We start from the raw sequence: 18,211 nt of genomic DNA on the forward strand, positions 1-18,211 counted from the left end.
ATTGGCCAAAGCACAACAGCAGTAGCTACCACTTTATTACAGCATCTGAATCAACCAGAGCGACCAGGTCTTCATTACAACCTTCACGAGCCTGTTCTTGGGCACAGCTTTAGCTTAAATGCTAACACTTCTCAGTTTAGCATGTTGTTAATGAGCGCTAAGCATGATCTGCAGCTGAGTGGTACCAACCAAACTGTTGATGTCATGGTTTGAAAAAGGGATAAGGGATCTTTAAAACTGATCACAGTTCATCCTGAGGGCCACATGTTTGTCCTTCCACCTGTCAAGATATTTCACTTAAATCCAGCAGGTTTCCATGAGTCAGTCCGGCTCTGTCTTCACTAAAAGCTCCTGCTAATTCATGTGCTAGCAGGTTCCTTTGTCTGTGCATTGTTAGATTTCAACCAGGAGAAACGTAAGCGAACAAAATCCAAGTGTCAGTTTAACTGTGTGACACTCTCTGCACACACCCGTTCATTTTCTCTCCTATTCTGTGCATAATTTCAGAGTTTTTTTTGTCAGCTCTGATCAGTCAGCTTCCTGCGCACCGAGCCTTTCTAACGTTGTTAAAAAGCTCCAATCTGGTTTCTTAAGACCTCTGAGAGGTGGTTTCAAGTGAACTACAATTTGTGTTATTCTTGCACTATCAATCACTGTGCAACAAGAGGGAGCACTGTTGTTATATGGCTGATATTTCACTTTGGCACAAATGTTTACTCCTGTCATTTCCATTCAAGATTTTATAGTTTTTTTTCCAGCTGCAGAGACCCCAATTGCCTATTAACGGTAACCTGGAAGTACTAAATGTGCGCAGTGTATTCATATTTCACTCCTCCTTCCTGGCTTACCGGAGGTAATTGGCCCCCGTGCTTAAGTTTTATTCCTTTATCCATAGTCCCGCTGTGTTTATAAGTCAAATCTCTGTCACGGCTGAGATTAACTTGGACAGAGTACTGAGCTCTAAGCGCACAACTCGGGCTTGTGCTCGCGGCAGATGTTAGGAGTCATGAATTATTTCAATCTCGCGCCTCTGAGCTAAACTCACGTCTACAGTTTAATACAGGTGCAATATTTAGATAATTAACGAATCGAGCTTATCTCACAGCGATGACCGGGTTCTCGAAAGAAACTCCTCGTTTTCTCTCTCGCAAAGTAAACTTTACTTCCTCAACTAATCTCCCGAGTTTTTCCTCAAGTGATCACAAGCAAATGATGTCTCTTAGGCAACCTGTGAAAGAGCTGGTGTGTGTGTGTGTGTGTGTGTGTGTGTGTGTGTTTGTGCGTGTCGCAGGGGTCGAGGAGGTGTCAGTTGAATGTAATGTAGCGGTACGACGTGTGATAGCACATTCCCTCCTTGAGACGCTCACTCTCTGGTGCGTTCACACTCACCAATTAACAGAGACGAGCTAAAAAAAGGACCGACAGGCAACGAGCGGTGATGAGGAGCCTGGCGGAGACGAGTGACGGCGCTCCAGTCGCGGTGTTATCACTGTTTTTGTGCTCCACACGCTCCCCGCGCTTCACCCGGTTGTCGAACTGGTTGCAGGGTTTATTTAATCAAACGTTAACTAATAAATGCAGCGCTCCAAATCAGGAGATAAACACCAGCAGGTTGAGTGTTTCGTGGCCTTGAGATGTTGTTTAACACTCCCAGCTCTCAACACATTTTGTTTGACCTTTATGGTTTTTTGATAAAAGTCAAGCAGACCTCTGTTCTTTCTCAGCAAGGCTCTCCTTCATATTCATGCGGCTCCGGTCCCATTCACATGTGGCAGCGGCACAGTGCGAACACCGTCGGCCACTGTGCAGCTCCGCGGGACCGATGGACCCGAATCAAAAGAGTGCGGTCGCCACAGCGCATTAGCAGCTCAGTGAATGTCAAGTTCAAGTTCAGGTTTAATGAACAGGCCGGCGCTGCTCTCTTTGTTTGGCGTTTTTTTAAATGTTACAAAATACGGTGTTGCTCTCGTTTAATTTGCCGCGACTAATTCATCGCCGCTCACCTGTTCTCCATTCACACGCCTGTCATTGAAATATCTACAGTGCAGCGGTGCAGGTTAATAAAATGCTCCACTCCTTCATTGTCCCGGCACAATCCGCACCAGCTTTTTAGAGGCGGATAATGCGGCCTCTTTCTAAATGGTGTGAACCGTGATGAAATTCAATCGAAGGTGCAGACGGCCACACTTACCGCATCTCGTCTAGTCATTGTTCGGCTGTGTACGCGCAAAGCACAATAGCAGCGCTGTTGTTGGAAAATAACACGTTCATCCTCTCACACATGAAAACTTTCATTCACAACTAAATAAATGCATCCTTGCTCGGTTGAAGGCAGTTTCGCAGCCTTGATAGGTCCACAGACTGTATGTAAAGGATGGACGAGACCTCCGGGGGCTGAGGAGTGAAGCCAAGTATCGTAAAGCTGCGTTGTTTCTAACAGCCAGCAGAGGGCGACTGCAAAACTAGTCACATGTTTAAGAAGTCAGTGAGAAAATGACAACAAAACTCACTTGATTTTTTACCTCAGTAAACATTTTCCTTACAAGTTTCTGACCTCAGTAGGTTCACAGCTTCTTCAGTTTTACATGATGTTGTCGATTATGGTCTCATTTAGACGAAAACTGATATAAAAACAGTTTTAGGGTGGATTTTGAACTGACTGATCTAATTACTGTTGTAGATACCCGGCTTTGTGTAAACGTGGCTTTAGAGACCAAGCACACTCAGACAATTTAGAATCACCAATTAACCTCAACATGTTTCTGGACTGTGGGAGGAAGCCGGAGAACCCGGAGAGAACCCACGCTGCACGGGGAGAACATGGAGACTCCACGCAGAAAGATCCCGGGTGTCCTCACCGGGACGCGAACCTTCTAGCTGTGAGGCAACCACCGAGCGCTAAATTCTGAATCCTCTTTTAGCTTCGTTTTAGTCTCCACCAACCTGTGACGGAAATATCTATGATCTCTTCAGCTGCACTAGATTCTTTAACTTTCTGCTGACTTCCTTGCTGATAATCGCTGGACTCTAACACAGTGTACTCGCCTGAAACAATAAGCTAAAAGAGACTAAAAAGTTCGACATATTAGAGAGGAACTGCGGAGGTGAATGATAGTTCCTGGAAAGTCACTTTAAACATCGTCACAGCTTCATTGTTGAGATGAAAAAAACATGCCGGTGCAGCTTTAATTCCCTTGAACGAATCAGACGGGACGCATCGTTATCTGGTTCGCCGGCCATCTTTTGTGAACTGAATTAACCTCTGAACGCGAAACGCTGTGATGTCTGGCAGGCTGCTTACATCAGGATCGACGGCAGCGTGCCATCGTCAGAGCGAATCCAGTTGGTCCACAAGTTCCAGAGTGACCCGGACACCAGAGTGGCCATCCTCAGCATCCAAGCAGCTGGTCAGGTACCGACACACACACACACACACACACACACACACACACACAGGCTCTTTACACACAACCCATTTTAAAGCAAACTCACTTGGAGAGAATACTGAAACACAAACATGATAGATTTTCCTGGCTGGAACTACTGTAAACAAAATCTGCTATTCCGGTAAACTCTCATACATCTTGCACTAGTCAAACAGCCGACTTTGGTAGTAATAAGGCAAATGAAAAGTGTCGTCGTGCCGTAATGCAACGATAAATAGGCCAAACAGAGTCATTTCCATCTACTTATTAGGAATAATGATGACTGTTGTCGTAGTTGCTGCCGTGAATCACAATCAGGCCGAATAAATAATAAAAACATGTTGCGCTCTTAATAATAAACTTAATCTCGTTGACATCAAATATTCCAAGTGACCGAAAAGGTGCAGAAATATTATGCATTCCAATCAAAAGAAGTGGGTGCTTGAAACACTTACAAGGTAATTAGCTGATAATATTCAGTTATTAAAAAGGATTTCGCCAAATTAAATTTGACTGAATGTGGGCTGGAGTGCTCCGTTCGAGGTATTCCTGCCCTGATTTGGCAGTTATTAGTATATGTGTGTGTGTGTGTGTGTGTGTGTGTGTGTGTGTGTGTGTGTGTGTGTGTGTGTNTTTTAACTTGTGTGTGTGTGTGTGCCCTGTGTGTGTGTGTGTGTGTGTGTGTGTGTGTGTGTGTGTGTGTGTGTGTGTGTGTGTCCTCTCCAGGGTTTGACCTTCACCGCTGCCAGCCACGTGGTGTTTGCCGAGCTCTACTGGAACCCCGGCCACATCAAGCAGGCCGAAGATCGCGCCCACCGCATCGGGCAGACCTGCTCCGTCAACGTGCACTACCTCATCGCCAAGGGCACCTTTGACACCGTCATGTGGTCCATGCTCAACAGGAAGGTAGCGCCGCTGACATCACGCGAGCACGCTGGGAGAAAATTTATGCAAAGCTGCTTAAGCGTTTGTTGACGTCATATTTAATTTGAATGTTAAATCACGTTTGTTGCTCTTGGGCTGATTAGCTGCTTCGGTCTTTTGCTTTCAATAGAGAACAGGTTCAGCCACACCTCCGCCCTCCTTAAAACATTTAATTGTCAACCGGAAATATTGTGTACACGAGAGTCAAGGAAGAAATCCCAGCCCGCAAGCATTAAAAATACACGAATAGCCGCAGTTTTTGTCAACTACTGGTCCCTCCTGCTTCCTGTTGTGTCGGTTCCACTCTGTGTCCATCTGTTTCTACGTTTCATCAGACCAGAGCGGGCCATGTTTGGAAACAAACACACCAAATACTGGACCTTAACAAACATAAGAGGAGAAGGAAAGAGCTTTAGAACAGCAAATATAGTGTCGTGGAAATTTTCATTGAACTCAGAAAACACAAAACACGTTGGCAGGTTTAATGTTGTTGATGGAGAATAACAGAGTTCGTCCAGATTCCCGATGAAAAGTACAAATTTAACAGCTTTTACAGTGAACAGACGGTCAGAAAGTCAGCGTACAGACAGTCGTCCTTGCGTTCATTCACACCCTTCCATTAAAGAAAAGGCAAAATCTACACTAGTCACTCAAATAAGTAGAAACTGAATAAAGTGATAATAAATAAAAATTTTCTAAATTATTATGTAGTGAAATAAGATGTTGCTTTTGAATTGTGGTTAAAAGAATAATTAAAAAAAAACAAACAACACTGTCCTAACTAGAGCACTTTGCTGATGAGCAGTGACATCATAACACCTGTCAACAGGTGCAGAAGTCTGACTGAGAGTTACAGAAAACACCTGACGGCAGTGACTGGCTCAAGGGGTTGTTCAACAGAATAGTAGTTTACGGGTCCCATCATCTAAAGCAATTTCTTTAAATTTTTTTTATTATTAATTTTTTTCAATTTCAACTTATTTCAGTGATTTTTTTTCCCTCTTTAATGGGAGGCTATGAATACATCTGAGGACGACTGTACAGGTAAATGTAACCCTGTTATCAGTTTCTGCACCACATCAGAACCGCTGACTCCTTCTTTCCTTACACCAGGGGTGTAAACATATCTTATCTGCTTGGGCTCAAACCTTTTGACCCTCAGGCAGCTCTTTAGCGATTATGCTGAGCAGAAGTAGTTCCACAGCAACAAAGAAATGAGCACATAGATGATGATAACCTGAGAGCTCATGACAGAAGACACTCACGTTGAGCTGAAACAAGTACACATAAATGAGATAAATAACATAAATACAAGTTCTTCAGCCGTTGGTGGCACCGACTTATGTGGAAGGGAGGACCAGAAGTTTCTCTAACGTCCATTTGTGTCCACACTGATCGCTGCACACACTCACAGGAAGTTCAACTTCACACTCTGCTGAAGTTTCAAGTGTCCAACTGTGTAGTTTTCATGTTGGACCATGACTGATGACTAAACTAGTTGTCCATCCGTCAATCTATTAGCTGTACTCCCTTCTTTTTTTTTGTCCTGTGGAGGGTCACAGGGGACTGGAGCCTGTTCTGGCTGACCGTGGGTGAGAGGCGGGGTGCACCCTGGACGGGTCGCCAGTCCATCACACCGCTAACGCAAACAGACAGACAGCCGAGCACACTCACACGATGTAGAATCACCAATTAACCTGCCCGCAAAGAGAAAACTCAACACAGAGGGGCAACAAGCGGGTTCAAACCTTCGACCTTTTTGGCTGTGAGGCGACCCGCTGCAGCACCAGACCGTCAGAAAACACGTTGTCACTCACGCACACTAACCTGAGATTTATTACGAGCGCAGGCTTTGTGAAAACAGCTTCCGATCATCAAACACTGATGATTGGAGGGGGACTTTAAATACCCCTGTCTCCTCTGAAAAATATTTAGTTATATACTGTCTGTCAGTGAAGTTGATTTGCATGTGAGAACAGACTTGGGGGATTTACATTAATAATCCCAGCTGTCAGGATTTCTAATTAAAACGATTCCACTCAAACATTTTTCCTCTGTCCACGATACATCATCACACGGTTTGCTGATGAAACAAAAACACGAGGAGAAAAAAAAAACTGTCTGGAGGAACTGAGTGTCCCGTGTCCTTCAGGAAACTGTGACGGGCAGCACTCTGAACGGGAGGAAGGAGTACCTGAAGGCCGACGTGGGCGACAGGGACAAATGGGAGTTCCTCAGCTTTGCCGACGCGTGGACGCCGGGCGAGATGGTGCTGCCGCTGGAGGGAAGCTCGGACAAAGACGACGTGTTCTTCACCCACGTGAGTCGGCTGGAAGAGTTCGCCAGATGGGTTGTTTTGCTTCACTTTCCTTTAGATTGATTAAATAAACGAACAGAGATGCCTAACTATGCCCCCTGTCCCCACACACGTCACAATAAAGTAGTGAAATCCATTAAATCTTGATGGTTTATGTTTGCTTCAACCTAATCTGCCACCAAGAAGTTTTGCTATAAGAAGGTTACAACATCTCCAGAATCCAAACCTTCAGAACTCCGTCACTCACACCAGGAGATGTCGTCGCTCTGGTGCTGCTGTCAGGAGGTTAATAAACTCCTTCATCATGTGTGTGGAAAGTTTTGAAGCTGTAGATGCAGATTTGTGCGGGAATAAAAGAGGAATATGCACAAAGTATGTCGGTAATAATTGGGTAAAATTTACAAAAACTGTCAACGTGTAATGCTGATGATGGTAGAGGAGTTCCTTTTAGAGTAAATCAACAAATGCATTTACAGGTTGCTCGACACTTGATGGCTTACAAAAGGAATATTGTCCCATTGTGCAAGAACGTGTGATCCAGGTTGGAAGAGGTTGTGGTTGTTTTTTGTTTTTTTTTCAAAGCTGTTGCTGTTAGAGTTTGACAGAACCGAGAGGCTTCTCTGTGCCAATTTATTATTTGTCATCATGTCGTTTTCATTATTATTTTCCTCCTCGCAAGGACACAACTTCATCAGAGAGTGTCGCTTTGTGTTCCTTAAAAGGCTGAAATGGCTGTTTTGTGACAGTGATAGCAGCGATGACAAAAGTGAGATTTGTGTCGTGGATGTTGCGCCACTTTGCAGGCGAATTGAAAACTGTACACACTATGGAGAAGAAAAACTAACTCGAGCTTGTGTCTGTTTTATTTTTCGTAGTTTGAGAAAGACAAGCAGCACGACATCCGTTCCTTTTTCTCCCCGAGCGCCAGCCAGGAGGAGAAGAAGAAGAAGAGGAGGAGAACGGAAGATGAAGGAACATCTCCCTCCATGTCCTCGGAGACGCCCGCCACGCCAGCCGGCAGTGGAGCCGACTCTGAACGGTCCTGTTCCCGGGCTTCCGTCTCACCTGACCAGGACTTCTCCCCTCAGCTGAAGAGGCTGCGGGTGCCGCAGACCAGCCCGAGCCCCGGGTCTCAATTCGGGGGCAGACGGAGGTCCTCTCTGGCCTCCTTGATGGCCCCGCGAAAGCTGTCGGAGCCTGATCCTGGTCCGGTTTGGAGCTGTGGGGCCTGCACCTACTCCAACAGCGGCCTGCTGCCGTACTGCGAGATGTGCGAGTTCCCGCGTTCTTCCTCCGCCGCCGCCGGGTCAGGTAGGCCGAAGCAACAAGTCCTAACTAATCACCTGATCCCCCTCCTGCCTCTGTCTGCTTCCACTTTACTTTAATTCACCGGCATCATGCCGCTGATTGCGAATCACAGCCGATTTTATTAAGAAAACGACAATAACTCCATCGTGGCTCGCTTGAAACGAAGCACCTGAAGCTAAAAACCTCATTCACTGCTTTATTTTCCTTCCTGTCAATATCAATCGTAGCCGTCTGTTGACATAATACTTTTGAGCAGCATTACAGATTTCACCAGATGGAGACGCGTGATAGAGAAAGATGGAGGCAGAGTCTGAAATAGCACTGCTCGGAGAATATTGTCTCTCTCCCCCTCTCTCCCTCTCTCTCCCCCTCTCTCTCTCTCTCTCTCTGCAGATGACAAGGACACAGTATAATTCTCACCTGTCAAGCTGAGAGAGAGAGAGAGAGAGAGAGAGAGAGAGAGAGAGAGAGGGAGAGCAGGCGCCTACTATTGCTGCAAACGTCTCACACAAAGTTGGGAAAAGTTGAGCCGGCTCTGGCTGATATCTCTGACAGCCTATGATTGTATCTTGCAAAAGAGAGGGGAGGGAAGTCGTTATGACCTGGCAAACTGCAGGTCCACGCTCTTTAAATGTCTGAGAGGCATCAGATCGGTTGAGAAATGACTTTAAAAAAAAAGAAAAACCTCCCAAAAACCTCAGGATGTTTAGACAGCATCGGTTTACTGCGTTCATTAAAACACGTCTGCAAGAAATCCTTTACCAACAACGAGTAACGAATCAGCGGCTTCATTAACACGGATTTTCCTCCTGTTCACTTACCTCATAAGCTTAATGCAATCATTGTTTTATAGCCACTTCTTCAACTTGTAGAAGTTAAAGGTTTTCAAACGTAGCAAAAATACTGGTTAATTAACGCCGAATTTAAATGGATTCAGAGTTTCAGAATAATTACGTATCGCGATGACTCATAAAGAAGTAATTCTGAGGTGAGCATAGCCTCTGGCCCTCGGGCTGCCAGCCCGCCGAGGAAGAGGGAAAAAAGGTGTTTTAGTGTCTGACAAATAAAGCCTTTTATATTTCATGCTGAAATCAAAATTACTTGCAGGAGAGAAGTAATTAGAAAGAATGCATTTACCATGAAAAGCCATTTTGTTTGCACTACAATTAGAAATCCGGTGACGGGTTAATTGAGTTTTACACACCTTGCCTAAAAGAATAGTTCAGAGGAGAATTAGAAATCTTAGAATGTTTTTTTTGCAGAGGGTTAAAGGATCTAGACTCAGGAAGGAAACTGGAGGCAGGTGGATGTCAGTGGGATTCAGCAACAGGTGGTGATGGAAGGTGAATACAATGCTCATCTTTGAGGCAATGCAACTGAGGTGACCACCAGCAGGAGCAAAGGGGACTGTTAGTTAGCGTTGGACGCCATTATTAAGTTTCCCAGATGTTTAACACAGATGTTGGAGGAGCAGCTCGTCATCAACAATCTACAACTGCACTCACAACTCATACAACATTTCTGATTATAAAGAAGTTACTGCTTTGATGTATAAATGACGAGTTCATTTGCAGAAACAGATAACGCCGTCTTCTTCACAAACCTTCAGAAAACCCACTTTTCCATCGTCTACCTGAGACAAAATCAATCAAGTTGTCTCTGTTGTTGAGTCAAATCCACTCAGCTTCAGTTTGGTTCATATTATCTCGAGCAAACAACAACAACAAAAAAACAAGTTTTCCTCAAATCTACAACAATGGAGTTCTCTGTTTTTGTAAGTGAACCCTTCAAATGGACTAAAAGAAATATAATTGTGGGTGGGTTTGTCACTGTTGAAGTGTAGGCGGTAACCATGGCGATCAGAGGCTGGCGGGTCCAACTGGAGAATGGTCTGACTGGACCTCGTTATGAGTCTTCTACGAGGGGGTAAAAGCTGTGGTATGTCTTTAAACCGAGTCGTTCTGGGTGGTGCTACGACCACGATGCAGCAGTGGTGGGTTTTTTAATAAAACAGTGGCAGGAGGGATGCTTTTATTGGAACATTTAGATGCAGGAAGGTGAGAATTAAATCGCTCGTTCACCAAAAATACAGCAAGGTTGGCGGCTATTTTTCCAAGCAAAATTTCTAGATGTTGATACGATGCTGCCACATGTTCACAAGCCCGTATGAACTCGCTGCTTTTGTATTAATCTCATCTTTCTATAAGCTCAGAGGTCACCAGCTGTGATCCATCTGGTCTGAGAAACGGCCATGGAAGCTAATTTTTCAGTTAATAATAAGTTAATAGCCGATGTTGTCATTTGAGTCATGAAGGATTTTGTAATTTTATCATGTCTGATGAAAGTTATATTTCCAGCAGCTTCATCTTTTCCTTCTGTTTTGCATTTCCTAGATCACGTTGCCCACTTATTAGCGTGCTAAACTGTTAGCCTTGGTGGCCTCTAGAGCAGGGGTGTCCAATCCTGGTCCTCGAGAGCCACAGTCCTGCATGTTTTAGATGTTTCCTTCTTCCAACACACCTGATTCAAATGATCAGGATCGTTATCAGGCTTCTGCAGAGCTTGATGATGAGCTGATCATTTGAACATCTAAAACACGCAGGACTGTGGCTCTCGAGGACCAGGATTGGAGACCCCTGCTCTAGATGGTGATAACGCAGCAGTGTTCTCACGACTCACCTCGAGATTTTGGCGAATGCGGCTTCTCATGTCGAGCTCACGAGTTCCATTAGAAGCAGCGAAAAAAAATCTCAATCGGATGCTTATTTTATTCATAAATACGAACAAAGTGCGTGTGCTTTACGTGCTGCAGCATTCAGTAAAATGTTGGGATTAATATATCCTTAATAACACGCTCAGTCGGTTTATAAAGCGACGTCGGCGCTGCTGCAGTGATGACTGGAGTCTCTGTTCTAATACAGGATCCATATTGAGTGTAAGTATAGAGTAAATATTGGCTGTGCTGAAGGTCTGTTGTCTGGTGCACTTAAAACACACACAGTACAAACAAGCCGTACCTCAGCTTTTTGAGCAGCACACCCACACACTCACCCACACACACGCTGCTTTTTTTTTTTTTTTCCAACAAAATTCACCCCCCATTTCATGCTCAGCTGCAGCAGATGCTTGATAACTATTCAGCAATCACACTCTCTTCTTTGTCACAAGCGGCACTCTGCATTCACAGCAGCAGCCTGTGTCAGCTTGCTAGACAGGGAATTTAACAACCTGCTAAATTTGTAAATGACAGACTGCTGAAAAATAACAACTGTATTTATGGAGATATCTCTCAACTTGGCACCGCAATCCTCAGCTCGTGGAAATGTAAGAAAATAATCAGCTGGGAGCCTATAGTGTGACATGAGGAATGTTATCTCTTCAAGAACAACAATTTTTCACGACGACTATAAAGACGGGACATTGTCTGTGAATCTCAGAATACTGACACATGATTCAAGGACATCAGGGCTTCATGTTTAAAGTAAAGGAAAACAAGCATTCCAGGCATTTGGCATCCGCCGTCTGTGGATTTTCACAGCGTGGCAAAAAAAAAGAAGAAAAAATACAGCGAGCCAGCAGCTGTAGGGGGAAGAATAGTCAGCATGCAGAAGGATATTGGTCTGTGTTACTGTGAGGCGTTTGTACCAGAATGAAATGCAACAGAATGAGATGCATGAAATGAGAAGGACAAGAAAGCGTTCTATTATTCAGCAGCGAGTATTGATGCTCGATGGAGGAAACACCTGAAAGAGGAGCTTTGCTGGAGTTGCTTTAGCTGCGGATATGTTTTGAAATGAAGTCGGTTTACCACTCAAAACTATATATATGTATTTTTTAGACAACTGGGTCTGCAGTTTCACACAATATAAACCAACATATTTTAGTAATTTTGTCGGCTAAAATAATAAATAACTGCAGTTTTTTAAGCTATAGCCAGCTAGAGTTTGCTAGTAAATATTAACGTAGTGAGTTTGTTGAAAATGACCTCTTGATGCTTTTAGCTGGTTAGTTATTAAATTAAATTCCTGTAAAATGGCCTCAAATAACAACAGCATAGGTGTACATCTCAGGGGATGCAGGACATATAAAACAGGTGTGTTGGTCCCCTTAATAAAAACATGATGATTAAGCTATAACTTTAGCCACTGTGCTGGAATTTTGCGTTTTATTTTACATAAATCCCCATTTCACTGTGAAAATGGACGGATTGGTGCAGAAAAATTCACCAGCATCCCAAAAAAATACTGTTTGATGCTTCAAATTTCCTGGGAAAGGACGCCCAGACTCCTGTTCAAACTAACGTTACACCCACCTGTGATATAAGATGATCCCATCATACCTGTTTCTATCGTAACGCTCACAAATCCCCAGAATGTGTGTCTTCAGCTCACACAACTTCACAGACTGTTAATTTTATCGCGCTTACACGCCCCTGGTTTTATCCCAGATACAAACGAGCTGTTTAAGCGACCGTCGCTGTAAATCCAATTAAGCTGCTCGCGTCCCTTTTTTAGGAAGAGGATCACAGGCTCAAATCTCTCTGCATTGTCTCTGTTAGGTGAGGAGGCGGAGCCAGCTGGGGGAAAGGAGCCGAACCTTCCCCCGATGTGACATCACAACAGGCGGCAAACTGGAACAGCTGATTTGTTTGCTGAATTGTTTCTCATATTTGTGGAACTGTAGACACAAAGGGAGCACAAAGAACTAAAACTAGAACTAAAACTAGATCGTGCACAACATGGCTCCTTTAAGGGCGTGTGCACATGTCCCAGGCAAAATGGCAGCATCCTTCCCAGCTGATCAGACGTGTAGAAGACATGAGAAATGTGAAGCAACAAAGTTTTGTAAAGAGCTCGGTAGCCTTGGAATTACAACAAAAATGGATGCATGTAAACGCCGAGATAGTCAAACAGGAGGTTTTGGCTTGAGGGACAGATTTGAGTATTAAAGTGACTGATCCCTTTATCTCAGGTGGAGTAAAGAGCAGCAATAAGCTTTTTCTTTCAAGTGGTTGGTGAATGTCGTGTGCCTTCGCTGAGGAGTGAAGCTGCATTAGTAGTTAGCCGTGCATGCTAATGTTTGCAGGTCAACACTGTGAAATCCATTCCTTTGCTTCGGCCTGATGTGTTTCGCTACAGTTGCTAATAATATACTAGAAAACGGTAGCTTAGCAATTAGCTTAGCACCACAGATGTTTAAAATGTTGATGAAGAACTTTTCTGTGAAGCAGTATTTTCTGTAATGTGTGCGATCCTCCGGGCAGTCTTAGTTGCGGCGGCCGTCGTTTCTCATCTTTCCCTCTGAAAATGATCAGTCAGGGAGGGAAACTCACCTAATTCCAGGTGTTAAACAATAACACATTATAATAATTGGACACAAATCGGATCGCCGTAGTGCCGTATCGTCAGCAGCGCCGGACCGTTTTTAATCAAACTGTCACGCGTTATTACCTCCTTCCTGTGACGGGCTTCGGCATCTCAGGTGAGTTCATCTGTTTCCTGTCGTCGATTCGGCGCCGGTAAACAACCAGGCGACGTCCGTTGAACTGTTTGAGTTAAATCAGTTGGGTTCCTGTGTTTGCAGCTTTTTTAAGGCCGAGAGCGTGGGCACGGTGTAGTCCTTCAGCTCTCTAACCAGTAGACCATCAATTTGTCTCTCAGCACCTACTGTGAGAGACGTATACAGGAAGAGGGCAATTTGGTTATCTCCTGACTCTCCACACCTCGCAGCTACTCTGTCCTGATTTTTTTTTTTTTCCCATCCTGAATTTTAGCAAAACAAGGTCCAGCCAAGTCCTTAACGGTTTTGATATTTCAGCGTATCTGAGGACCAGCTACTTTGCTTTTCTTTGATTCCTCTTTGTCGCAGGCAGCAGCTGTTTCGCTCCCCGCAGACTGCAAAAACAAGCTTTTCCTGTTTTATTGAACTACTGGAGTGTGCTAGTTTTTTTTTTTTTATTATTATTGTGAATTCTCATTAGCTTATGCTGTTGGCTCACATGTTAGGATCACATGCTATCTGAATGTGCTTGAATGTTGGACCCGTATCAAGCCACTACAGACATAATGGGGCCCTGATGGGTGGCAGAACAAGGGGGCTGACTGGTAGAGCTGAGGCACGGCCCGGTAGGATTTCCCCCGTTAACGTCTTCCTCGACGGGGACAGCTTAACACAAATTGAGCCGTCTCTCCGCGGCCTCGCTCGGCTTGTTAGTGAAGGGGGGGCAGCGGCCAGGAGCCCCGAGACTCGGATGACATTTGAGGAAAGCGACTAGAGGCTGGCCTTTTGAAGAAACAAGCCACAGAGAGGCTGGATCACTAATTAGCCCTCTGCGTCCCCAAGAATCACAACTTACTGTCTTGTTAGATTTCACACCTCAAGTTCAACAAATATTGTGAAAGGATGTGATTTAAATTTAACTAGGAAAGCAGGGAAAGGAAATTATATAGCACTTCTGTTTTTTTTTTTCTTTTAAAGAAGTCCTGCTCAGACGGTGACATTTACATTTGGCTATAAATAATTGCGCTCTTTTCTTTCAGCAGCTAATCTATCTGTTAATTCTACCTCGATAACAAACATCAGCGCAAAAAGTACAATTTTTAAATCATGTGAAGTCTGTGAATGATGACGGCGTAATCCCTGCATTCATTAACATTTTTGTGGCTTAGATTTCTGCTTGACCTTCACAGAATTACGACATTCTGCATGAATGAAAATCACGAGTGGTTCAACGCCGGAACCACAGCAAAAAAAAAACTAAGTTTGATAACCGGTCTTCGAGGTTCTTTAGAGTCGGATGTGCCACCGGCGTTCAGCTCCTATCAGCTGTCTGAACGGCGCTCGCTGCACCCGGCTGGAGCGCCGCACAGATGCAGCAATTGCTGACAATTATTTTGTTTAGGTTTGATTGCACATGATGCAGGCGAGCAATTAACAAAACAATGTGACACGAGCGTAATTCACTCTCTCAGCAAATGATATTGGCTGTTTGATCCAAAAGCTGGCGAACGGCGGCGGGGGGGGCGGCAGGTGTTCCGTCTGCAGCTTTCTGCATCACAGCTGATGTGCTGCTGAGCAAGGATCTGAACACTCACATGTCCAGATAGTGGTCAGTGTGCAGCAGTTAGCAGCTACCGAGATGAAATCATGTACTTGAAAATGGGATTTATATGCACTTCAAAATGTACCTGCTCCTTAAAAACGACACATTCAGACAAAGGCAGCTTTCCACGTTCTTCTGCAGCCCTGCTTATATCTCTTCATTTTGCACAATTACATCCTCTAAACTTGTCAGTGAAGGACTTATGATAGCTAATAACATCACTAATGAGCCATATTGAGTTTTACTTTCATGTCAGCAGTCATTTTGTCACACTGTCACACTCTTCAGATGATGGATATCTCGCTCGGGAATGAAACTCTTCAAAGTCTGATTACACTGTGCAACTCGGCCAATGGAGTAATCTTCATCTTTCTCTCCCCTCCTCTCTCTCTCTCTCTGCTGGCTCAGAGCCACCCAGGCCTCAGCAACCCCCTGCAGCCGAGACGGACCAGGCGTGCATCGTCCTCTCCAGCTCCGACAGCGAGCCAGAGCTCAGCCGGGGAAAAGCCCGGCCTCCGAAATCACACAAAGACAAACAGAGCGAGGAGGAGGAGGAGGAGGATGAGCCTCCGAAAGACAAACAGAAACTAGGAGAAGCAGAGGAAGAGGACAAGCGGTGGCTCAAAGGCAAACAATCAGCGGGGGAGAGAGGCGACAACGTCGCTGGCGGTGGCGGCTGCCTCCCCCCTGACCACACACAGGGTAATCCCACCTGCAATCTTCTCCTTTTCATATCTAGGGAAATTGGCTGGTGCCGCATTGTCACCTGCCCATATAATGCTGTTTAATATCATCACTTCAAACCAATAAGGGACTATATCTCATTCCATATGGGGCTGGGCATTATTATTCTTACTTCTTATTAGTATCTCGTTGGAGATATTGCCTATTTCTGCACTCTGCACTCGGAAGCTACAGGAGATATTGAGTAAAACCTCACTAGTCTCCGCTGACCTGCTTGAAGCAACAAAATACGACGCACACAAGGGTTGAGGGTGTATCACTGTCCGGCCGGCAACTGATGAGCTTCTGATTAGCTGTTTTTTAATAAAGTGGACTGAGGTCTAATTACATAAAAGGCACAAGTTCCCTCATTGCACCAGCTCATCCTTGAAACACAACCTGCTTCCCCGTCCACTCCGGTTATATGTGTACATGTCTGTGAATCTCCGAGGGATGTGAAGAACAAATTCCCAATTACACAGTGTGTAATATTGCAAATTAAGACCTCTGTTCAAGTACTTGTGTCTCAGAGGGATACGCAAAGCAATAAATTGCGCTAATTACAAAGAACTAATTACACTGTGTGCAATATGAAGACCTTTTAAAAAAAAATGCCAGACTAGCAGAGTCTAAGAAAAGCCCGTGACCTGGGTGTTGCATCAAAAAGGGCGCAGACGTTTTGGGGTTGGGTGTTGACGGATGAAACTGAGCTGAGGGCTGCTTTTAAAGCTTCTTCGTAGAATACCTAATGCAGAGGGGGGGGGACTGTTGCACAAGTCATTTAGGTTTTAACAGGCAAGCTATCAACCCCTATTAGCCTTTAACATCCTGAGATCAGTGTGCAACAGCTTGGCAGGTTCCTGTTCTTGGGAGACACACACACACTGGTGACATCTATTAGTGCCCAGGTTGTCGAGTGGTTAATTTCCCATCTCTGTAGCTACACGTGCCCCCCAACGGTCTGGGGCTGATTCCTGCTGTAGCTTCCCCTGCAGTGCCTCCTGCACTCCGTTCCCGCCTCCTACTCTCAGGAAAAAAAAAATACTAAAGGTGAGCGAAAGGCCCGCGTTCTTTCTTTCTTTCTTCTTTTCTCTTTTCTTTTTTAAAAACACCTCTATTTAGAGCGACTCTAGGGGAGAGATAAAAGCCTCAGTGTCGATCAGAAATGGCAGCACTAAAGAGACACTGCAGGATACCAGCTTGGCCCCCTACGCTCCCTTCAGACATGCACTTTTCCCTGCAGACAACTCACCGCTATCTGCAGCACCGCGCCAAAGTTTTAGGGCTTTAAACGTGACATCAAGTCTGAACATACAGCCGGAGTCATAAAGAACTATCTTCAGTGACAAGAAGGACGAGCGGTCCTGCAACAGATGGTTTGGCCCCCTCAGAGCGCCGGCGTCGGCATCAGGGAGTCAGTCAGGGATTACATGAACAGACAGAGGCTAGTGAGACAGCATAAATGTGGAACCTGCCTGTCGACTGCCTTAAAAAAAAAAAACTTTGCAAGTGCACCTAGCACGTATGACGTGACTTGATTTTTAAAAAAAAGCTATTCATGGCATCTATCCTGTTGTTGTTTAGTCAGTTTGTTAGTTACATGCCGTTGCCTGTCTGTCTCCGGCAGCGTGGGTCTAATACGAAACACAGTGGTTGTCCAATAAAAGTGACCTATGGGGTCAGGAGCTGTGCCTAATGATTTTCCTCTACCTGCCTGTGGTTTTAGGAGGCAAACCGCAGAGCTGTCGGCCGCCCCCACCTCTTGATTGCTCTGAGATTACTTTCCTCACAGCACAGACAGGCAATCACTCCTCCTCCAGCGCTCTGTCTGCCGCTCTGCTCGCCGTCTGTCGCTCCGTCCGTCCGTCTGCCGGCGCGGCCAGAGCGTTTCTACACGGATACGCGTTTGTTTTGGACATTAGTTCAAACGTCGCAGCCGCATCAAACGTCTTCATACCCCAAGTTGGAATTTAGTTTTTTTTTTTTATATCTTCCGTTTCGATCCTGCAGAAGATGAGATGACTCAGTCCAATTAGGCGTTGTTTTCTTTCTCTTGCAGTAAAATAACAGATAAATCCCTTGGGGTGTTTTGAAGGCACTGTTCATACTGTGTAAGTGACAGTCTAATAAGACGGCTTTGTAAGATGAATTGCCCCCATCGTATAAATGGCCCACTTAATGCAGCTGGCGCGTTCCGCCACTGCAAACAGGGGAAGGGGGGAGAAGAAGAAGAAAAAAAAAAACTGCTTACAACAAATATAGGGTGCACATTGCAGAGCTGCTAGGTTTCATTACAGATGCAGCAGGACAGAAGGATAGATGGGATTTTGTGAAACGCTAGTGTCCTAAAAATGTTTTGGTTCCAGGTTTGTAGCTCTGCAAAATGCCTTGTCTGGTTATCTTGGTATTTTC

The 18,211-nt window shown here is 44.9% G+C and overlaps 1 protein-coding gene across 1 annotated transcript in view; it reads left to right on the top strand.

Annotated features, from left to right (window-relative positions):
* The window catches only part of zranb3 (zinc finger, RAN-binding domain containing 3), a 99,779-nt gene that overhangs the window by 37,590 nt on the left and 43,978 nt on the right, over window positions 1–18,211 (top strand). Inside the window, exons 10-14 of the mRNA XM_008295863.1 lie at window positions 3,293–3,412; window positions 4,152–4,331; window positions 6,502–6,669; window positions 7,542–7,977; window positions 15,485–15,778. Of these exons, the coding sequence (XP_008294085.1) occupies window positions 3,293–3,412; window positions 4,152–4,331; window positions 6,502–6,669; window positions 7,542–7,977; window positions 15,485–15,778 (1,198 nt within the window). The remainder of the gene's footprint in view (window positions 1–3,292; window positions 3,413–4,151; window positions 4,332–6,501; window positions 6,670–7,541; window positions 7,978–15,484; window positions 15,779–18,211) is intronic.

The sequence above is a fragment of the Stegastes partitus genome, unplaced genomic scaffold, assembly GCF_000690725.1.
Source record: "Stegastes partitus isolate 25-593 unplaced genomic scaffold, Stegastes_partitus-1.0.2 Scaffold1081, whole genome shotgun sequence".
Lineage (NCBI taxonomy): Eukaryota > Metazoa > Chordata > Actinopteri > Pomacentridae > Stegastes > Stegastes partitus.